We start from the raw sequence: 20,742 nt of genomic DNA, 5'->3' as shown, positions 1-20,742 counted from the left end.
GAGCTCAGGGGGCCCAGGCCTCTCCCGAAACTAACATGGACTATCCTATACAGCAGCGCTGCAAACAAATCTTATGGTGAAATTACCAAAAATCATGATTCCTTGGTACTCTCGGCCCTCCCAAAACAAAATCCTGGTTGCGCCACTGATTGTAAGATAAAAAAAGCAAGAACAACATCGTGGCAAACAACACCAAAATCAAGCTGTGACAAAAGACACCATGGTAAACCGCCAGGCAACTATTTTTACCCTAGTTATCTTATCACTGACGTTCCAATACATTTGAAGAATATTTAGCTTTCTCGCTTAAGGATATATTGGTAAATAACCAATTTCTTGTTACAGTAATTTGAACCATCTTCAAATATGCCTACGTAATTTTATTGTGAATTTATTGAAAATCTTATGAAAAGGTCCAAATGAAAATACTGTAACTGCGACAGTTACTTTGATAAGCATCGCTCTGTACAGTTCTAAAAGTTTTTAGTTACTCTCTTATGTTTACCTGTGTCTTGAAAAGTGTATCCTCGTTGTGTACCCTTGCAAGCATTAACTAGGTTGTGAAAAAGAATTCATAGTGAAAAATAACATTTACGTTTATTAGTAAGACATAATTAATACAATAAATATGTAAAATAACATAAGTGTTTCACAAACTATTTCAATGATCAAAGGCTATGTTCTGTCTGATGACAATCATTACTTCAGCGATCCTTTACTGCTAATGAAAGTGGAATGTGGTTCTTAAGGCGAATAAATCTGCAATAAAAAAATAAAAGTAAATATTTAGATTTTATTAGTATAAAATATGCATCCAATCTAAACCATCTCCAAAAGAGTTTACTACGTTTCTATTGTTTTATTACCAATTATTTGAATGATCCTTGATGACGAAGGAATAATGTTAACTAATATTACAAGATTCAATACCTCATCATGCTAAAGTAATATAAAAGAACGGTTATTTGATATTAGATTACTAATTTGTTATGTTCAGGACCTTCGTTGAAACTACAAGGAATGTGTTCCAAGGTACACGAGGAACTTCACCCGAGAGAAAACATTTCCGAAAGTAAAAATAACCTGAATTTCCCTCTAAATTGAATGTTACGACATATAAACTTAATCTGTAAACTATGTTCATTTGCTTTCTGGTACTATATCTAACAACTTTTATTATTAATTATTTCACCAAAAGCTTCTCATGCTAATTGTCGTCTTCTTCAGTCAATTATAACATACTCGTAAACTATATATATAAATTAATTATGAAATGTCTATAATTGATAATTGGCTTGGTTTTTGAACACATGAATTCATGTTTAAATTAACAAATGCACAAAGACGATAGTTCAGTAACGATACATATTAGCTCAAACGAGATTACGAATGTGTGCAGCCTGGTTGCAGTTTGATTCGTAATTTACTCAATATAGCGTTATAGCGAATGAAGAAGTATTAACCTAAGCTGACGAAACTTAAATAAAGGACTAAACTTTTATAATGTTTGAGTTTATGAATATATTTTCTCCCGGATCTTAAATGAACGTAATATTTTTACAGTAGTATTACCACGTACTAATATTACACAAGTAATTTTCAAACTATTAATAATTGAGAGAAACATTATAAATATGTTCGTATACTCAAAACCTAATTTTGAGTGGTGTTGTTGAAAAAGCTAAAAAGCTAATGTTTTTCAGTCTCATAATAATGATATAAGTGAAACTCAAAGCTACTAAAATATCCCGAAACCTTTATTATTTGTAGCTGTAACATGATGCTCTGGATTTTCTCAATCTACGTAGGATTTAGTTTTAATTTGCATTGACGAGGTATTTTTTCTAGTGCTTCCATTGTAGTATACCAATATCATAATTTTGTGTTGATGCATTTGAAGTACGTATTTGTAATGACAAAACATTACTTACAGCATTCAACTAGAAGAAAAAGAAGTGCTACTAATAAGTTATATTTGTATATAGTAAGAACCTTACTTATTGCTTTCCTTTTACTGTCTCACTATTTGTTCGTAGTTTGCAACAAGTAATCATAACTTTAAAAAATAATCTGGAAATAAAACATTTTCACTTTGACTATAATGACGGATTTGTGTAACACAATTTAGTTTACTTAATAAAAGGCTAATACTTTCCTAAATCCCGAAAGGAAAATGCCAGAAAATAAGAAAATAGAAGGAGAAAGCGAAGAGAAATGCAAGTAAATGGAAAGTTAGAGAGAAGAAGGAAATAGGAAATAGCTCTTACAATGTAATATTAACATAACTGACTTAGCTGTCACATACTTCTCCACAAATTACCTAGTAGACGATTTACTTCAGTTCAAGAAAAATAACATATTAGCTGACGTAATCCATTGTAATTATTAGCTACTCTAACCAAACATTAGAATAAATGATACATAAGTAGAATCTGAAAGGAACGAATTTAAACTTCCTCCCTAAATAAATGGAGTGCATGATACACTTTCTGTAAGTTAGAACTATGGAATAATATTACTTTCCAATTTGATTATAGTATATAAAACTTTAAATATATATGTCACGAAATTTACACATGACAAGTTAAAACAAATAAACATTATAACGAGTACAATAATGTATCGATAAAAGGAGTGGACTCCAATTTTTTTTCTATATTTCCAATTTTTATATATTGCAGTTTATTGAATTTAGACTTTTCTCCTGATTAAGTATATATGTATGTTAATCTTCGATACGTTATGATTTTGAACTATTGCATTAACATGAATGAAACTAAGATAAGTATAAAATATGCCTCAAGTAAAAACAATTTGTTCAAGAATTTCAAATTAAATTTTTGTGATACATTTTTGTTTCATAAAATATCTTTAAATAATTAATTATACAATAACTGAAATATATTTACCTCTACAGCAAAGTCAATAGAACAAGCAGCTAGGCAACTGAACTTTATTTTTACGTATTTTTCACCAACACCACCATCTACTACTGCTGCTGTACCGCTTAGGGTATGTCTGTCTGTAGCTCTGATGTATGTTATTGGAGTATCGAAAAAGGATAATTCACTTGCGGGATATCTTTGTACCACTGTCTGTCCTATGACTGCAAAACTAGTCTTCACTTCGTCATCTACTAATATCGTCGTTGCGTTATTTGGATTTCCTAGTTCTAAGCTATCTCGAAACTGTGGAAAACCACTAACAATTGATACTGAAACTAATGACAAAGCTACAGCTAGGACGGCCTTCATCTTAATAATTATTAACTCTTACTATGAAAAGAACCCAACCGTTGATTAAGTGTACTAAAAGAAGTACAATTGTATTCTGATTGTTCAGTAGATTCTGTGTAGAATTTATATAGAACAGTTGAAGTGGATATATGTTGATAAACATATTGTAATAGATTACCCCATCAGAATCTTGAATGAAATAAAATAATAATACTCAAGATACAAAGAGTACTTGACTTCCATTTACTTGTTATTTTATTCATGTTAGAACTATTTTATGAAAGGAATCAAAAACGAGGAAAACTGCTACCTGAAGAGAAGTTAGAATAATCAATAGAACCTTATTTTCCTTATTTTCCTTTTGCGATAACGTTTATAGAGAACATTGATAGATTTCTAATTTTGTCAATACTTTTAGTGTAAGTGACTACACTTATTTGTTTTTAACTAATAAATATTTATTTATTAAATTTGAACAATATTGCCATTTTGAGTCATTTTTAAAGAAAAATTTTAGAAGAAAACTCACTCGTAAGGATAAACTACCCTTCGTAGATATTTTTCAATAGAAATGAATAGAAATGCCAAATTCTCAGATTATAAATGAAATACGTATTTATTTATGAAATGTGAAGAAAATCGCCTGATTCGTTTCTGAAATAATCGTCCGAATGAAACTTAGTTCCAGGAGTAAATTACCTCTCGTAGATGTTTTCAGGACAGATGGGTTACGTCATACTGTCAGGATACTACTGAAACATTTATTTGTAAAATATAATGAAAATAGCCTGAGCCGTTTTATTACACTTCTGGATGAGTTTGAATAGAATATATCCGAGATCAGGAGTGGAAAGGCGACCTAGATGTAAATATACAGCGTATATCAAAAAGGACTTTACAATTTTGAAAATTCATATTGTTTTATTCATTTACCTTACAGACATGGTTTTGATGTCATTTAGTAGCAAAATTCATCAAGTTTTGACTCACGTAGTACACTAGTTCAGAAACAAGGCACCGCAAGTGCTAGCAGCAGTTGCAGCAAAGATGGCTGTCTTTATTGGTTCCGATCGTGCTAGCTGTGTGTTTTAGCGTGAAGAATCCAAGCCTGCGACAACTGTGCATCATAATTTTCGTACAGATTATGGTCAAGATCCTCCCAGTACGTCTACAATTTATCAGTGGCATAAGTGTTTTATTGAAACTGAATGTTCGGTAAGATACAGCAAATCTTTAGGCGTCGTCCCTGTACGTCTGAAAAGGTTGTACACCAAGTGAGACAAAAATTTGTGAACAGTCCTACAAAATCAATCCGGTGTGCTTTTCGACAGCTGGGCGTCCCACACATGACAGTTTGGCGTGTGTTGAGAAAACGGATGCATCGCAAACCATACAAATACAAATGGTGTAAGAATTGAAAGACACTGGTAGAATCGTTCGTAAGGTATATTGCGTTTGGCAAGAAATCGACTTCAGATGGAATGTGTACCGTATCACCAATGGAAGCTACATTGAACCTCTTTAGGTATAAGGAAAAAAAAAGAAACTTTGTCTGTCTGTAAGCTAAATAAATAAATCAATATGAGTTTTCAGAGACTTAAAATCCTTTTTGATACACCCTGTATATCGAATTCATTCAAAATATGCGAGAAAAGGGCAAAAAATAATTAATCATACTCTGTAAAGAAATATATATAAAACGGCAGGGTGGGCAAAAGATTTTCCAAAAAGATTACATTACTCTTGGCTAATAAATAGAACTCAGAGAGATGTGAGGACCAAAGAACTATTAATTTCTTATCTTTTGTTAGAAATATGCTTCGGATACTGAACAGAAGATGTGTGGAAGAATATTGAAGAGATTGAGGACGAAAAGTTTTAGGGCTCTGTGTTGGGCACAGCTATAACATGCAATTGGACTATTAAAAGTATTGGTGGAAGGGTTTTGTAGAAGTAGAGAGACGTGTATGTTAGCTATTTTGACCTAGAAAAGACCTTTTAAACGGGTGAAGTGAAAAATTGTTGATGAGAGTTCTAAAGAAAAATATGATTGAAGTGGAAAGATGGAAGACTCATAATGAACCAAAGTTAATGTTAGAATAGAGGAAGAAATGACAGGGGGAAGAAGTTCAATTGGAAAGGAGTTCGAAAGGAATGTATCTTACAGACGTTATTTCGATTAGCTATTAAAAGAACCTGCATAATAAACACGGTATTTCTGGAGAAGGCCAAATGGTTAGACGTGTAGGATGTACAGGCAATGAAACACTATTGATGAATCTGAAAAGGTTTATAAGATTCTAGAGAACTTGTGGAAAGGTTACGAAGAACATGGGATAAAAATAAGCATTTTGGAAGACAAAAACCATGATGATTTAGGAACGAAGTGGTATGTAAAAATAGAAGTAGGAGAGGAGAAAATAAAACAGATATGTCGATAGTATTACTTGTGAGGATCTAATGTTCGACTATGAAGTAAGCAAGAATGGGGATGGTGAAAGAAGCACTCAGGAGAAAGGAAAGTCTACTTTGGTTACTAGTTAATGTCTCTTTTCATCATGCTGCAGTAGATGGTATGATTTAAATTTGGGATTAGAACTAATACTCGTCTTTTTATTCAAAGGAAGTTCCTTCAGAAGATATAAAATCCGTTACCACACACCTTAGCAACTTGATAGAAAAAACTGTTATATAGATTGCCTTGAATTTCAATTAACTTGATCAAAACGATTGTTGTATAGATTGCCTTGAATTTCGTTCAACTTGATCAAAAAGACTGTTATATAGGATGGCTTGAATTTCAGTCAACTTGATAGAAAGACTGTTATATAAATTGCTTTAAATTTCAATCAATTTGATCCAAAAGACTGTCACATAAATTGCCTTGAAGTTCAAATCAACTTGATCAAAAATACTGTTATATAGACTGCCTTGAATTTCAATCAATTTGATCAAAAAGATTGTTATATAAATTGAATTCAATTTAAATCAACTTCATCAAAAAGACTGTTATGTAGATTGGCTTGAATTTCAATCAATTTGATCAAAAGGACTATTATGTAGATTGTTTTGAATTTCAATCACCTTGATCAAAAGGATTGTTATATAGACTGCTTTGAATTTCAATCAACTTGATCAAAAAGACTGTGATATATATTGCTTGAATTTTATTGACTGAAGCAATATGAGGTGTATCATCTTTAGTATTATTCCCACTAAACGGTAAATTCCAACTTTAGAAATAAAGGGCCTTATGCAGAGTCGTTCTGACGCGTGATTAGTGCCATGCTAAAGAGTTCGACTAACATATGTTTCCTCCAGTAGTCAGGACATTAGTTTGACGCAAATCATACGTCAAAATGGCTCTGCATAAAACCGATTGATTTCTTATGGATTAATGTGCACGTCATCTGGGGTGTTGGACTGTTTGTCTCAGTCACGATAACATAATGAGAAGGGGCATTAACTATAAATAATTCAATATTGTAGTTAATGTCCATCACATTCAAGTAAAATAAAAAACGAAGTAAAACAGCTTCATTCAATACAATATACCAAGTAAAAGGGAAGATAAAATTAAAATTTTAAACTAATCGAATTGAAAAATATGCTGAGCGTAGACGAGTACCAACTACAAATTATATTATTATTATTATTATTATTATTATTATTATTATTATTATTATTATTATTATTATTATTATTATTATTATTATTATTATTATTTTTATCAAATTTCAAGTTAAGCTATTACGGTTAGCTGTACATCAAATGTGTTCTGCAGTCAAACAGGATTGCAAAGATAATATCAAAATGTTCGTCTTCTGTGAAGGAAAAACGTACAGTATGCGTAAGTGGAAGAAAACTTGATTGCTAAATATACTAATAGATTAATTACATCTTGTAATTTTCCTGGTATATATATATTGGCTCCGGATGAAAGCACTCATTGGAAATGTATCTCAAAAAATAATATAGGGGATAAGAAATGTGTATACCAAATTTTGTATTGTTGGATAGATATGAGGGAAAAGCTTCTATACCAATAGACGATTTTCCCTCATATCTATTCTGTCTAGCAATACAAAACTTGATACTCACATTTCTTATTCCCTATAGTATTTTTTGAGATACATTTGGATTGTGTACTTTTACCCGGGGTTGCTCCGGGGGACCAAAGTTGATGGGAGGGATTTCTGGAGGAAATTTTCCCGACATTCTCCCAGTTTTCCCTGTTCAAGTACGTTACGGACCCTAATGTGTAGAACCCCTGGAAAACTTATTTCATGCTGAAGAGAATGAACTATAAACCATGATTTTCCAATGAACAGTGTTGATGCAATAGCTATTTCACTGCGAGTCTACGATTTTATTTATACTAACAGGGTCAATGGGCACCAGAGACTTAGTCCGTTGTCCATGATACCTAATTTTTTGTGCATGAACATATCTCTGTTATGTTTATCGAATGGACTAGGTTTGATTAACAAGTCCCGTTGAGAGGTTCATGTCCTTTCCTAGTCAGTATTCTAATTTCTGAATCTAAGTCGTTTCATATTGTGATAGCCTAATAAAATTAACGCTATTAAGGGCAACGCAAACTCATTGTTTATTCCTATATTGAACAGAATACGATTGCATGATATTGCTGATTTTGTATAAAACAAGAAAAATGCATGTGTGATCTAATTTTTAAACTGAAGCGGATAGCCTTTATAAAAGTGATAGCTGTAAGTGGAAAACACTCTGCCCACAAGGTAAAGTTTCCAAACGATAATCTGAACGGTTTTCGCAATGATTTAAAACTTGTCTTCAATGAGATAAAATGATAATATGATGAGTATGATGGAGAACAATGTTTTACTGTTTTAAGAATCATTCATTGATGAAATGCTGCATAAGGCTGTTTCCTTATTGACATGAGTATTGCGATTCGAAGTCAATTTAGACAGTGAGCGTGACGTTCGATTTTTCTATTCATTTATAATGTTAAGTGTACTTCTACAGTCCAAAGTTTAAATACGTACTTTCAATTGGATATTTCATTAAAAAGATAATAAAAAGATCAGCTTGCGCAACGTCACATTGTTTTGAAAGTTTATGATGCTGCAAATCTTAGCAAAAACACGTTGCTTTTCCTATTGGCGTTCAGGAGACACCTGTAAAAACATTCAGAACAACCAACAAATTTTGTAAAACCGTTATCTGATATGATCATCTTTATCATCATAAGTATTCTGCCATTGTTGCAAGGTCACTTGCTGCAACTGAGAAGCTTCTATTCTCCATTGTCTTCCGCTAACCCTCTTTATCTTCAAGTAGATTTTTCTGTTTCCATATCATCAATTAATTATACGGTAGCGCCCTTCGTCCCCTCCCTCTTTTTCCTGTTACGATACCCTCTACTACGTCCCTCATGATACAGTTTCTTCTTATCCAATGTTCCAACCAGTTTCTCTTCCTCTTCTTAATAATATCTAAAATTGTTGTTTTCTAACACCTTTCTACTATTTCTAACACCTTCTCATTCGTTTTGCGCTCGACCCAACAAATTTGCTCCATTCTTCTCCACATCCACATTTGAAAGCTACCAGTCGTTCTTCGCGTCGCCTATCGCATGTAATAAACATCACCGCGTCACTACAAATACCATTAAATCGTTTGTAAATGAAAGGGATTAGTACAACTTCCTTATAAACGCACCTCCTAATAACAAGTCAGGATTTATATCTTTTACGATGAATATTGGCGTTTCAAATAAATTATTTTGTATTTTGACGTTTACACTTGTAACCCTCAAACTTTCTTAACCTTGCAAATGTACCAAGGACTATGTTTGAATATGGATGTAATTAGGCTGTTGTAAAACTTCTTTAATTACTGTCATATTCGGTCATTTAAAATGCTCATTTTTGCCCCTGAATCCGAAACACATGATAAAAAAATAATAATAGTATTTTCTCTATTATTACTCTACGCAGCCATACACACACACATTGAAATTAAAAGTTCCATGCACCGGACCCCAGGGTATAATTCGATGTATTTTGTTACACAGAATCCAAATTTCGAAACCCCAGGGTATGATTCGATGTATTTTGTTACACAGAATCCAAATTTCGAAACCCCAGGGTTTGATTCGATGTATTTTGTTACACAGAATCCAAATTTCGAAACCCCAGGGTATGATTCGATGTATTTTGTTACACAGAATCCAAATTTCGAAACCCCAGGGTTTGATTCGATGTATTTTGTTACACAGAATCCAAATTTCGAAACCCCAGGGTTTGATTCGATGTATTTTGTTACACAGAATCCAAATTTCGAAACCCCAGGGTATGATTCGATGTATTTTGTTACACAGAATCCAAATTTCGAAACCCCAGGGTATGATTCGATGTATTTTGTTACACAGAATCCAAATTTCGAAACCCCAGGACAATCGACCATGTCAATTTTTTTATGGACGAAAAACTTGAGCAATTTTGTATAGGGAGAATACATATTGTTAACCTAGCTTACTCTAAATAAAATTGTTTGTGGAGATTGTAGCGTTTGAGGAATTGCCAGATTTAATAAGAGAAATATCTTAAATTCCTCTTTGAAATACGCTTCTAAATTTGAGCTAATTTTGGACAGCACATAGGCCTACTCTAAAATTAATTAGAGCAATGATTGTTGGTGTCAATAAGGTAAAGACTTTGTGTTCATTTTTAATCTAATTTATTAGAAGTAGGCTGTTATTATACCAATATGGTTTCATCAAAGTGCTAGATTGTCTGTGTTTAAATATCTGGATATTGAGGGGATATAAGTAAAGGAATTAGGCCAATAAAATGTCATATCTGTGATGCTGATCCCTCGTAGTTCAGAAGTTCAAATCCACTCCTCCGCCTTAGGAATTTACAATGCTTGACGACATATGCACATAATAATAAAATACCTTCTTAAATTTCTGAAGCGCTCTTCGAGTTCGATGATTAACGTAATGTTAACTGTAAGTCGTGAATTATGATATGTATGACTCCTTAGTTCTGAATATCTTGAACTAGAGATGCAAAACAGCCGGCTTTTTTGAATCGATAGTTTTTTTCACATAAAAAGCCGGCTTTTTTGAAAAAAAACGAGAATTTTGGAAATTTTGGCTTTTTTCATTTTCATGATTTTTCTATCCAAATAGCTTTCTTATAGTATATTCTATAGTTAGATAAGATTTCCACGACCTGAATGCCATATTTAGCTCTGTAATTCACCATCAAGATGGATGGAGCACATATTTTACGAATTAAAGCTAACATGAAGAATGTAGTATTTGAGAGCAATTTTACAGGTTATTTAACTTTATTTTAACTTTTGAGTTATCGACATTTTTTTCCTTCTCTAGATCATTTTAGTTTGTCATCCGTGTTTCATTTCTAAGAGCTTAGTACTCCAGCTTCTAGCACGAAAGTTAAACTTACGTTTTTCTATATATCCGTCAAAGCATACGTTTTTCAATATGTTCGTCAAACCGTATTTCCACATTTCTGTTATACTGTAGTTGTGCAATGATTTAGCAATAATTTTCCAGATACAACCTTGAATACCAATTTATACAAATAATCAATAGCGGATTTAGAAAAGTACTTTGGGAGGGGTTTCTCTGATTGTTTCGTTTTCTAAAAAGTCCTAATTTTATTTGGGAGCAGCTTGAAGTTTATGAGTACAGGCATAACTAATATTTCGTTTCGTTTATATGTTTAGCAATAATCTTGCGGATACAACCTTGAAGATCATTTTATACTGAGAATCAGTCGCGAATTTAAAAAAGTGTTTTGGGAGGGGTTTTCTTACTACTAATGTTTAGTTTTTCTAAACATTCGTAATTTTTATTTGACGGGAGCTTAAAGTTTATGAGTAAAGGCATAACTAATAGATATTTCGTTCGTTTTAGACATTCCACAACTTTGGAGAACAGGCTTCAGTCCGAAAGACCGATCCTCTAACCTTCGCAAAACCGTCACTGCTGGTAATTAGTAATAATAACGATTTAAAAACAATAAGAAAGGAAGTCGGCCAACTCCTACACTCCTAGTCGGCCAGTACACGCACTATTTCTACATTCTCAGATGGAATGAAGGAAGGCTTTGTCAGAATGGTCGAATGCTGGGTTGAATCCCGGACTTCCCGATAGAAGCGCAAAAGCCAACCACTCAGTCACGTTTGTTGTGCAGTTGTATTTAGCTTAACTTAAATATATTCCGTAGTCTTTTTTTTTTTTGTTCCGTAATGATATGTTGAATCCCTCTTGTTAAAAATTCAGAAACCTTGAGGACTGGGTAAACCGTGATGGTGGTCAAGGGCGCCCATGTTGTGGTTTCCAAGGAGGGGCAAGTATAAGCGACGTTTCAAAAATAGTTTCAAATTTTGCTGTAACTAATGTAAAAATCCTATTGGATTTTCAATATTCTGAAGTACATTTTCCTCTAGGGTTGCCAAGCGCCCCCTTAACCCCCCTGATGGGCGCCCTTGATGGGGGTTATAAAAAACTTGACTGTAGAATTTCAAGAATATACAGAACCATGTGCAGCCTTTAATTGTATCATACAAATCTAAGTATTTCTCTTATGTTTTATTTTAATTTTATTTTGTTTCAAAAAGAGGGTATGGAATATTTTGAAGTAAAAATACTACATACAATTTTGCTAGTTATTTGTGTATTTTTTGAAAGAAGTTTTTACTCTTAGGGTTGGCTCGTTTACACCAGCTGTTTTTTTTAAATAACTGGTTTAAACTAAAAAAAAATTAAAAGAACAAAAATGCGAATCGTGTGAACTTCATGGTGACGTTTCACATGTCAAACCATCTGCATTAGTCTTATTTCCTTTTCACCTTTTAATCAAGGTGTCCCATGTTCAATTCTCGGTCGAACCACAACCCTTTTTTTATGTGTAAACCAAGTTCTCTTTCTGATGTCACTTTAAGCGAAAGTCTTCTCCTTGATAACCTCGGTATTACGTAAGGATGTTAAGCCTAAACATACAAAACGAAACCAAATTATATATTTCTGCAAGCCTGTTGTTTTATAAAGAAGCGAAGGTTGCTTAAATATATTGATTAAAATTGGTAAAATTTATCGATTGCCTACTTAGCTTCCAACATTAGCTTGGATTGGACTTTCAATGATACCTACATACTAAATTTGTAATTTAATACCTCAGTTTTAGAAAAATAAACACACTGCTGAACAAGACTGCACTTATTTAATATAAAAACACATTTACACGTGACGTTTCGATCTTCTATCCAAGATCCTCATCAGACGTACACTCACGTCTGATGAGGATCTTGGATAGAAGATCGAAACGTCAAGTGTAAATGTGTTTTTATATTAAATAAGTGCAGTCTTGTTCAGCAGTGTGTTTATTTTTCTGATTTTATTCGTAAGGCGTTGACTATGATTGTGTGTCACTCAGTTTTAGCGTACTGATAATAATACGTTGACCTTTAAATTTTACATGCAAATTAAATTTTACAGGATTTTCCTGTTATTGTTTTACATTTAAAAGAATGACGGGATTTTCCCGATGGCTAAGGCGGGAGTTTCTCAATTTAAGAAATTTACTGACCGGACTTCTTTAAGCTTATGGGACCTCTTCCAGCATAACCCCGTTGTTGAATAATAACACCAAGGCGGAACAAACTTATTTCTGTGAATATGTAATATAAATACATAAAGCAAAATATCTAAATCAAAAAACCTAGTTTAAACCCCAAAAAAGCCTGGTTTAAACTGCCCCCCCAAAACGGGTTTTTGGCATTTTCAGAAACAACCATGGTTCTTGCCAGCTCTGCTTACTTTTGTATATAGGAGGTTAAAATGTGTTTATTATATACATTGGTTAATCCTTTAGAATTCATCATGTAAAAATGTTGAAGTAAAATTGTTTAAAATATCTTTTCGAAATTCATGGTTTACTTTCGAGGTTTTATATTATTATCGGCATCAACCACTAATTAAATGACTTTCTGTTTTATAGAGAAGCGAAACAAAGTCTGCTTTATCGATTTAAAGCAGAATTTTGAAAAAAGCCCAAAATTTCCCAAGCAAAAAAGCAAAGCAGAAAAAACCGAGTTTTTTTTCCAAAAAAGCCGGGTTTTTTTTTCCGAGCCCTTGCATCTCTATCTTGAACTATCTCTGATGATTTACTCCAACGTATCTTCTAACGTCTTACTCCACGTCTCTCTCAGTCTGACTCTGTTTGCTTCTCTCTTCCCTCGATTTTGAAAGGAATCGTTTTATATGACCGAAAAACGTGAGATTGCAGGTTTCAAAGACACTTGTGGACAACGACGGCGTCATCAGGCACGTGGGAGCTCAATTGAGAAAAACATTCTGCTGACCAAAAACCCTTAAAAATTCCAGAACACCAAATTCTCGATATTCTAAATTCTGTCAATCTAGGAAAAAATGAATACAATCATTTTACAATGTCTTAGGCATTTGCTGTTATACATTTCTGAAAAAATGGAACGCTGATTTAACAGTCTTATTGTGTGAATTCTTTTGATGCAATGTATTGCTGTTTCATAACAGTAAACAGTGGATAAACTTGGTAACATAATTTCTTTATCAACTTTTGCAAGATGATAAAATTTAATAACAACAAAAGGTGGTGTAAATACAATGAAATTGAATTAAGTTTACTTTTATAATATGACATATCGTAACATTTCTTCGTTTCGAACCCAAGTACCTTAACAATATAGACAGCCATACAAAAAAAAAAAAAAAGGTCTGTGCGGTGAACCTCAGGATATGAATTCGATGTATTTTTGATAGATGCAGGTCTGTATACCTACTTTTGGCCCCTCTGTACATGTAAGACAGCCAGACACACACACATAAATCTGTGCAGTGAACCCCAGGTATAAATTCGATGTATTCTTTTTATCCAGAATTCAAATTTAAAAACCCCAAGACAATCGCCCGTGTAAATTTTTTTATGGGCGAAAAACTTTAGCGATTTTCGATAGGGAGAATACACGTAAGACAACACACACGTTTTTCGCCATAAAACAAAATTGACAAGGGCAATAGTCTTGAAGTTTCGAAATTTGGATTCTGTGTAACAAAATAAATAGAATCAATATCCTGGGATATACTGCACAGAACTTCTTTTTTGTATGGCTGTGTTACGTGTATCCTCCCTATCCAAAATCGCTAAAGTTTTTCGCCCTTAGAAATTGTCATGGTCGAACGTCCTAGGGTTTCGAAATTTGGATTCTGTGTAAGGAAATTAATCGAATCCACAACCTTTGGTCCGGTTGAGAGAACTTTTATTTATTTATTTATTTATTTATTTGTGTGTGGCTGTGTTATTGAGGAGCGATGGCAATAGTCTTCTGAACTTTTCCGGTAGGTGCTCATTCTCAGTCAATGTAGCGTTATGTTCTCCCGTTTCAGTTGTTCCTCATTCAATGTAGCTATTGGTCTGAGGACGGTCGACCCTTGCGTGACATGGTAAAATTTGTCCATCTGTAGTCGTTGCGTTTATAATTACGTCTTCTATTCCAGAACTATTGTGATAAACAGGCATTACAGAGTATAGTCCGGTCTTATGGGTCACGAGACATTGGCCAAAAAGTTCCGGTTTCGAGAGATTTAAAGAGCGACAAGTCGGTACCCGTAAATCGTAGAGACATGATATTGGTGTTGATCAATACCTAAGAGGATGGTGAACATTTTGGTACCAAATAGTAACCGGTGGCCACTGGTTATATCTGTATTTTTAGTATAAATACGGTGGTTATATCTGTATTTTCAGTATATAAAAGCGACAGCTCAATATAGCTAATTCAATAGATCCCATAATATGCAGGTTCCAAATATGTAAGTATATTAACTATTGAATTTAATCAAATAAATTTAGTACACAATTTCATATAAATTTCGAAAAAAAAAACAATTCTTTTTAGGCTCGTTCCAGCAATGCTCTTCGAGCGTTCTCAACTTTTTTTGTTTATTCGTTTCTTCATTTATGTAAGATATAATTTCATGTACGTACTTCTAAGATTTATGTTCGTTTTCAGTTTTAAAATGTTCGAGTGACTATAATTTCTGATGAATTTCATAGATGATTTTCTTGATATTCCATATTGCACAACCATTTGATAAGATTAAAATTTTGGATTCTTGGTTATCACGACTTTTTTTTTTTGTGCTTTCCTTTTTTGTACTTTAAATTCCGAGATTGGTGAATATATGAGTGATTTAGCAAATGCATGGATATTTCACTCCATTTTTCACATGACTAACAGCCCATACAGAGAGATATAATCACACGAAAAGGAAAGCTACTTCTTATTTTGGGACTTCTCTATTTTAATGTATTTTACTGAAAATCGCGTTATTTCATAGAAAATTCTGAATTAACCCGTAAGTACTATGGACCGTCTCTCAGACCGCTGCGACTTTTCATATCATTATATTTTCCACAGTTTCACTACTACAAGTGGTTTTTTTCGTCTACCTTCCTGTCTAGCAAAGGGTTACGTATTGTGAAGTTCGTGTTATAAATGATCCCCTGTGCTCGGCGCTGGAGGGGTCGAGCGGTCTCACAGACGTACTATAGTAGTTACGTGAGTATTTTGCTGTTCAGTTGTCTTTCGTTATCTACTGATTATTACCAGTTTTGTGTCTTACGGTGTGGCACATCTTGCACCACACATCAAATCATGACCCAAAGACTGGAAAACCTGAAATAATCATATTTTATAACATGAGTAAAGGGGGAGTGGATACCCTCGACAAAAAATGTACAGATTACACATCAAGTCATCGCACAAGACGATAGCCATTGACAATTTTCTTTATGCTGGTAGATGTTGCGTGTGATGTCAATGCGTATGTCTTGCATCGACTCTACGCTAAGTCCGCAGTGAAAACAAGACTTGATTTCATGAAAACGTTGGCAAAAGGACTTCTTAGGCCTCACATAGAACGTAGATTGTTCATCGGATATCTGCCACGTGAGCTGAGGTTTTCAATTAAGAGCATTCTACAGCTTGAAAGTGGATTTTCCACCATCGCACACAAGGAGTTGAAAAGGAAAACATAGTCTTCTGTCAACTGAGTTGTAAGCGGAAAGCAAAGATATTCATTCGTGTCAGCGGTGTGGGGTACCGATTTCCTTGTAGTGCAGAATAAAAAAGATATATGTGCCTACCTGAAGAAAGTGTATGCTGTCAGAAAAGTTAGTGCGGTACTGTCTTTACCGGCAAAACGTATTTTCTTTATTTTCTCCATGATATAAGAACTAAAAATAAGTTTTATTCATTACCTTTTCACGACAAAAATTGTAAGAGTACAACTATAACAGTACTTTCCTGTAAGTTTAAAAAAGCTAAAATTCCATGTTTTTTCTCCGTTTTTACTGTATATTTTATTCTTAGTGCATCTATAAGAACAGTGCATTTTAAATTAGTGTTATTTTGACTACATAGAAACGGAGAAAAAATTGAATATTTCAACAATTACAATTTTAGAATAACAATGAAAGCATTGTTGCAAATTTTGACTATGTTCTCTTTCTCATTGTTTTAAAAATATAAAGCATTTTTTTTACATCGTGAAATTACTGTTTTATTTTTCTATAAGCAACTAAGATATATAGGATATCATTTTTAAAAATATGCAATGTAACTACTATTCAGAAAATGTGAAACAACAATGCGGTCTGACAGACCGTTCCATAGTAGTTACGTGATTCTTATCGTCCATAGTACTTAAGGGTTAAAGCAGCTGTGCAATTACTTTGCTTTAGAGTTTTAAATATTAGTCCTAGTAATAAGTTATTTTGTGTTAACATCGCGCTATGTTATAGTTAACATTATGTTGAAAACATTGTTCCTATTGGTCTCTTTTGGAATTATTCATTAGATTCGTTAACAGAAAATAATACAGGCCGATAATGAAAACTGATATTCATATTTATTAATAATAAATAAATGTTACAATAAATGCTTGACATATAACATGAGTGTTGTTAGTTTCAATTGTTTAATCCAACATCAAAGAGTTTTACTAAGTTTTGTAGTAATCTGAAGTTCTACATTCCCCTGTACAACTATATTCATATTCTCTCAATCGCCGCATTACTGTGTCGCAAAGTCTTATATTAATTTTCTGAATAAATCTACAAAAGAAAATAGATATTATAGGATTAATTACATGATATAGCTAGATACAAATTCAATGTACTTGAAGCAAAATTACAATTTCATATAGTTATTAAATTATACGATCAGATCTGAGAAACATGATGAAAGTTGTTTTATTCCTAAGGAACCAACAAATCAACTTGATTGCTGGTGTGTTAGGAACAAAGCATTTATTTCAGACAATGATAACCCTTGTTATAATACTATACGTATTATAACCCTTGTTATAATATATATTGAAAATTTATTATCCATCTATGTTCAAATAAATTGAAATTCAATTCAAAAATGTAACATTTTGGTATCTTAAGAACAATCTAATACAGCATGCATCATAAACAGCTTTACAAATTTGAAAACTCATATTGATTTTATCTATTTCTCTTACAGACATGGCTTTGATGTCATTTTGTAGCACAGTACATCAAGTGTTGACTCACGTAGTGCACTACGTAGTACAGAAACAAGCCACCGCAAGCGCTAGCGGCAGTTGCAGCAGAGATGGCTGTGCTTACTGGTCTCGTCTCGAGTATGCTAACTGTACATTTTGGTTGGAGGAATCCAAGTCAGCGACAATTGAGCAACATAATTTTCGTACAAAGGATGTTAAATTTCCTCCCAGTCTGCCTAATATTTATCAGTGGGATAAGTGTTTTACTCAAACTGGATGTTCGGAAAGACACAAGAAATCTTCAGGTTGTCCCTGTACGTCTGAAGACGTTGTAGAGCAAGTGAGACTTCAGATGATATGTGTGCCACATCACAATATTGCTACATACACATAAAAACCTTGATTTATTTTGCTACAAAATGACACCAAAAACATGTTTGTAAGCCAAATAAATAAATCAATATGAGTTTTCAAAACTTTAAAGTCCTTTCTGATATATCCTGTTATAATAAAAAAAACTAAGGAGACAGTTAATTTTGTCCTTCCTTTGTTTTTTTAATCAATGACAAAGCGGTATACACTGTTCATGACCAATAGAGCTCATTCAATCATGACCAAAGCTAGAGTGGGCGTAGATCATGATTTACTTAGTATATGTGTGAATAATTATTTTGTGTAAACTCTTGATTCCCCAGTTATTATCATTAAATTTGCATTTGTACTTAGTCAAATTTTCGCAAAAAGAAAATCGATAATTATTATTTTATACAAGAATTATTGGAATATATATAGTACACAATTTCATATAAATTTCGAAAAAAAAAAAAAACAATTCTTTTTAGGCTCGTTCCTGTTAAACTTGAACTTAAAGTTAACACTAATCTGTTACATATTTATTAACCAAACATAGTATTTGCTTATAATAAAGATGTCCTAGTGATTTATTCTTGTAATTAGGATAAATCTATTTCTATTGAACACACTAGAACAATTGTTATGTGTCTGAAGCAACCAATCATTATAGAGTCATTTTTAAGTAAACAAATCTCACATAAGCTATGCCGCATTACTTGTTCCATTTTGTTTGAGCATATTGCAATTGAGCATGTAAAAGTATATAAAATGAAGAAAAGTTCATATGACAGAATAAGACATGCAAATACGGAAATATCAATGGATACGTTAGTACCAAAGCGAAGATATTACCCAATTATTTTACATAGTTTCAATTTCTTTGTATAACGAATTGTATCATTTGCACGTTCCATTGAATTTACACGTAAGCTTTGTTTTATTTTTGGTTAAAAGTGCAATAAGAAGGAATATAATATGAAATATATCTGAGCGTACTCTATCTAAATAAAATCAAATGAAATTTCTAGCTTATTGTTCTACTATTATGTTCATTAAGAATAAAATCACGTCTCCTGGGATTGAACTAAGAACCTCTTGCATCAGAGGTCAGAATCTGATGAGTGTTAAGTTGCCCATTAATGGATCTTTAAAGGTAAAAAAAATATTGAAATTTATTTACCTGAACTTCAAAATCAAGATTACACTCACGTTCGCAACTGAATACTAGTTCTACGTATTTTTCACCAATACCACCATCTATTATTGCGACTGTGTCGTTTCGGACACGTCTATCTGTAGCTCTAATATAAGTTATGGGAGTTTCGAAAACGGCTAATTCACTCGCTGGATATCTTTGTACCACTGTCTGTCCTATAAATGCCCAACTAGTCTTCACTTCTTCATCGACTAATACTTTGTTCGCGTTATTGGGATTTCCTATTTCTAGACTGTTTCGAAATTGTGGAAAACCACAAACAACTGCTAATGATACTAGCAACAAAGCTAAGGCATTCATTCTGATTTTGAATTATAACGAAAGCAACTATGAATCCAATATACCAATGACAAAAGCACGATTGTGTTCTCCTTGTTTTGTAGATTCTGTTCAGAGTTTATATAGTTGGGCATAAGTGGCTATTTGTTCACAAACAAACCGCACTAGATAATTCATCATAAGTGCATCAGAAGTGTAATTACACAATTCATCTTACAAAATAAAAAGATAATATCGAACATTGAAAGAGTACTTGACTTTATTTATTTCTGTCTGTCTCTCATGGTAGCAATAGTGTTCAAAGGTCAATATCTACGAGGAAAAGTATCATATCTGGACAAGATGAAAACGATCCTATGCCTCTACTGGAAATAGCAATCACGTCGGATTTCTTGCAGCCCTGTTGATTCTGCACCCGGTTGAAGTGAACTTGATTAATTAGATGAACAAAATTGAGTTGAATCAAATTACCTGACTTCTTTTATTAATCTTTCTAGGTATCTCAGACCTTGAGTAAGACAAATCTGCAAATATGTGAAACAACAATGAAAGGAATTCTTCTAGCGAAAAGATTTGATGCTGTTACAATAATGTTATATATAAAAATATTTGTTTGTTTAACCGGTGTAAAATCCACACCGTTGATTTGATACACTTCTAGGTGATATATCGAAGGGACTTTATTCTAGAAATAACTGAAGATTTAGAATTTTTATGTATATCCTCTGAGAAGAGGAGGATATTGAACACCAGAAAAAGTGGTGTAAAATTATCTCAAAAATATACATTATCTCACGATCCATTTATATGAAAAAAAGAAACTTCTGCTTTGAAAATTGTGACAAGAGTTTCTTCGTACTGGATAAACGATTAGCATACTCCTATTTGGCACGGAGATCCGGGTTCGAATCCCGGTGGGAGTTCATGTAGTTTGGATTCCATGTTAAACTTTAGGTCCAAGTCTCATATAACCTCACTCCTTAAAAGGACGTTAAACTAAAATTCAAATGAATCAAAATTTTGAGAACTACGAAACTTTATAAAATTCCACTTATGAGAGGGAA

The 20,742-nt window shown here is 33.0% G+C and overlaps 2 protein-coding genes across 2 annotated transcripts; both read right to left on the bottom strand.

The window, feature by feature from the left end:
- Positions 1-675: 675 nt before the first annotated feature.
- Positions 676-3,312, bottom strand: LOC145693961 (uncharacterized). The gene is made up of 2 exons (XM_081770122.1): positions 2,910-3,312; positions 676-759 (listed from the first exon to the last, which is right to left on the bottom strand). Exons 1-2 carry the CDS (start codon positions 3,252-3,254, stop codon positions 745-747), a joined length of 360 nt encoding a protein of 119 aa, XP_081626248.1. The 5' UTR covers positions 3,255-3,312; the 3' UTR covers positions 676-744.
- A 13,874-nt stretch (positions 3,313-17,186) lies between these two features.
- On the bottom strand, positions 17,187-19,772 carry LOC145693960 (uncharacterized). Its single transcript, XM_081770121.1, has 2 exons — positions 19,364-19,772; positions 17,187-17,413 (listed from the first exon to the last, which is right to left on the bottom strand). The coding sequence occupies exons 1-2, from the start codon at positions 19,697-19,699 to the stop codon at positions 17,396-17,398; spliced, it is 354 nt and encodes a 117-aa protein (XP_081626247.1). The 5' UTR covers positions 19,700-19,772; the 3' UTR covers positions 17,187-17,395.
- Between the last annotated feature and the right edge of the window lie 970 nt (positions 19,773-20,742).

The sequence above is a fragment of the Thermobia domestica genome, chromosome 9 (assembly GCF_964235325.1).
Source record: "Thermobia domestica chromosome 9, izTheDome1.hap1.1, whole genome shotgun sequence".
Taxonomy (NCBI): Eukaryota; Metazoa; Arthropoda; class Insecta; order Zygentoma; family Lepismatidae; genus Thermobia; species Thermobia domestica.
The sequence above is the reverse complement of the archived record's forward strand: the minus strand, read 5'-3'. Positions and strand labels throughout refer to the sequence as shown.

Bases quoted from the DNA above. Each gene is read 5' to 3' on its own strand.
- LOC145693960 (XM_081770121.1), bottom strand. From the start codon at position 19,699: ATGAATGCCTTAGCTTTGTTGCTAGTATCATTAGCAGTTGTTTGTGGT.
- LOC145693961 (XM_081770122.1), bottom strand. From the start codon at position 3,254: ATGAAGGCCGTCCTAGCTGTAGCTTTGTCATTAGTTTCAGTATCAATT.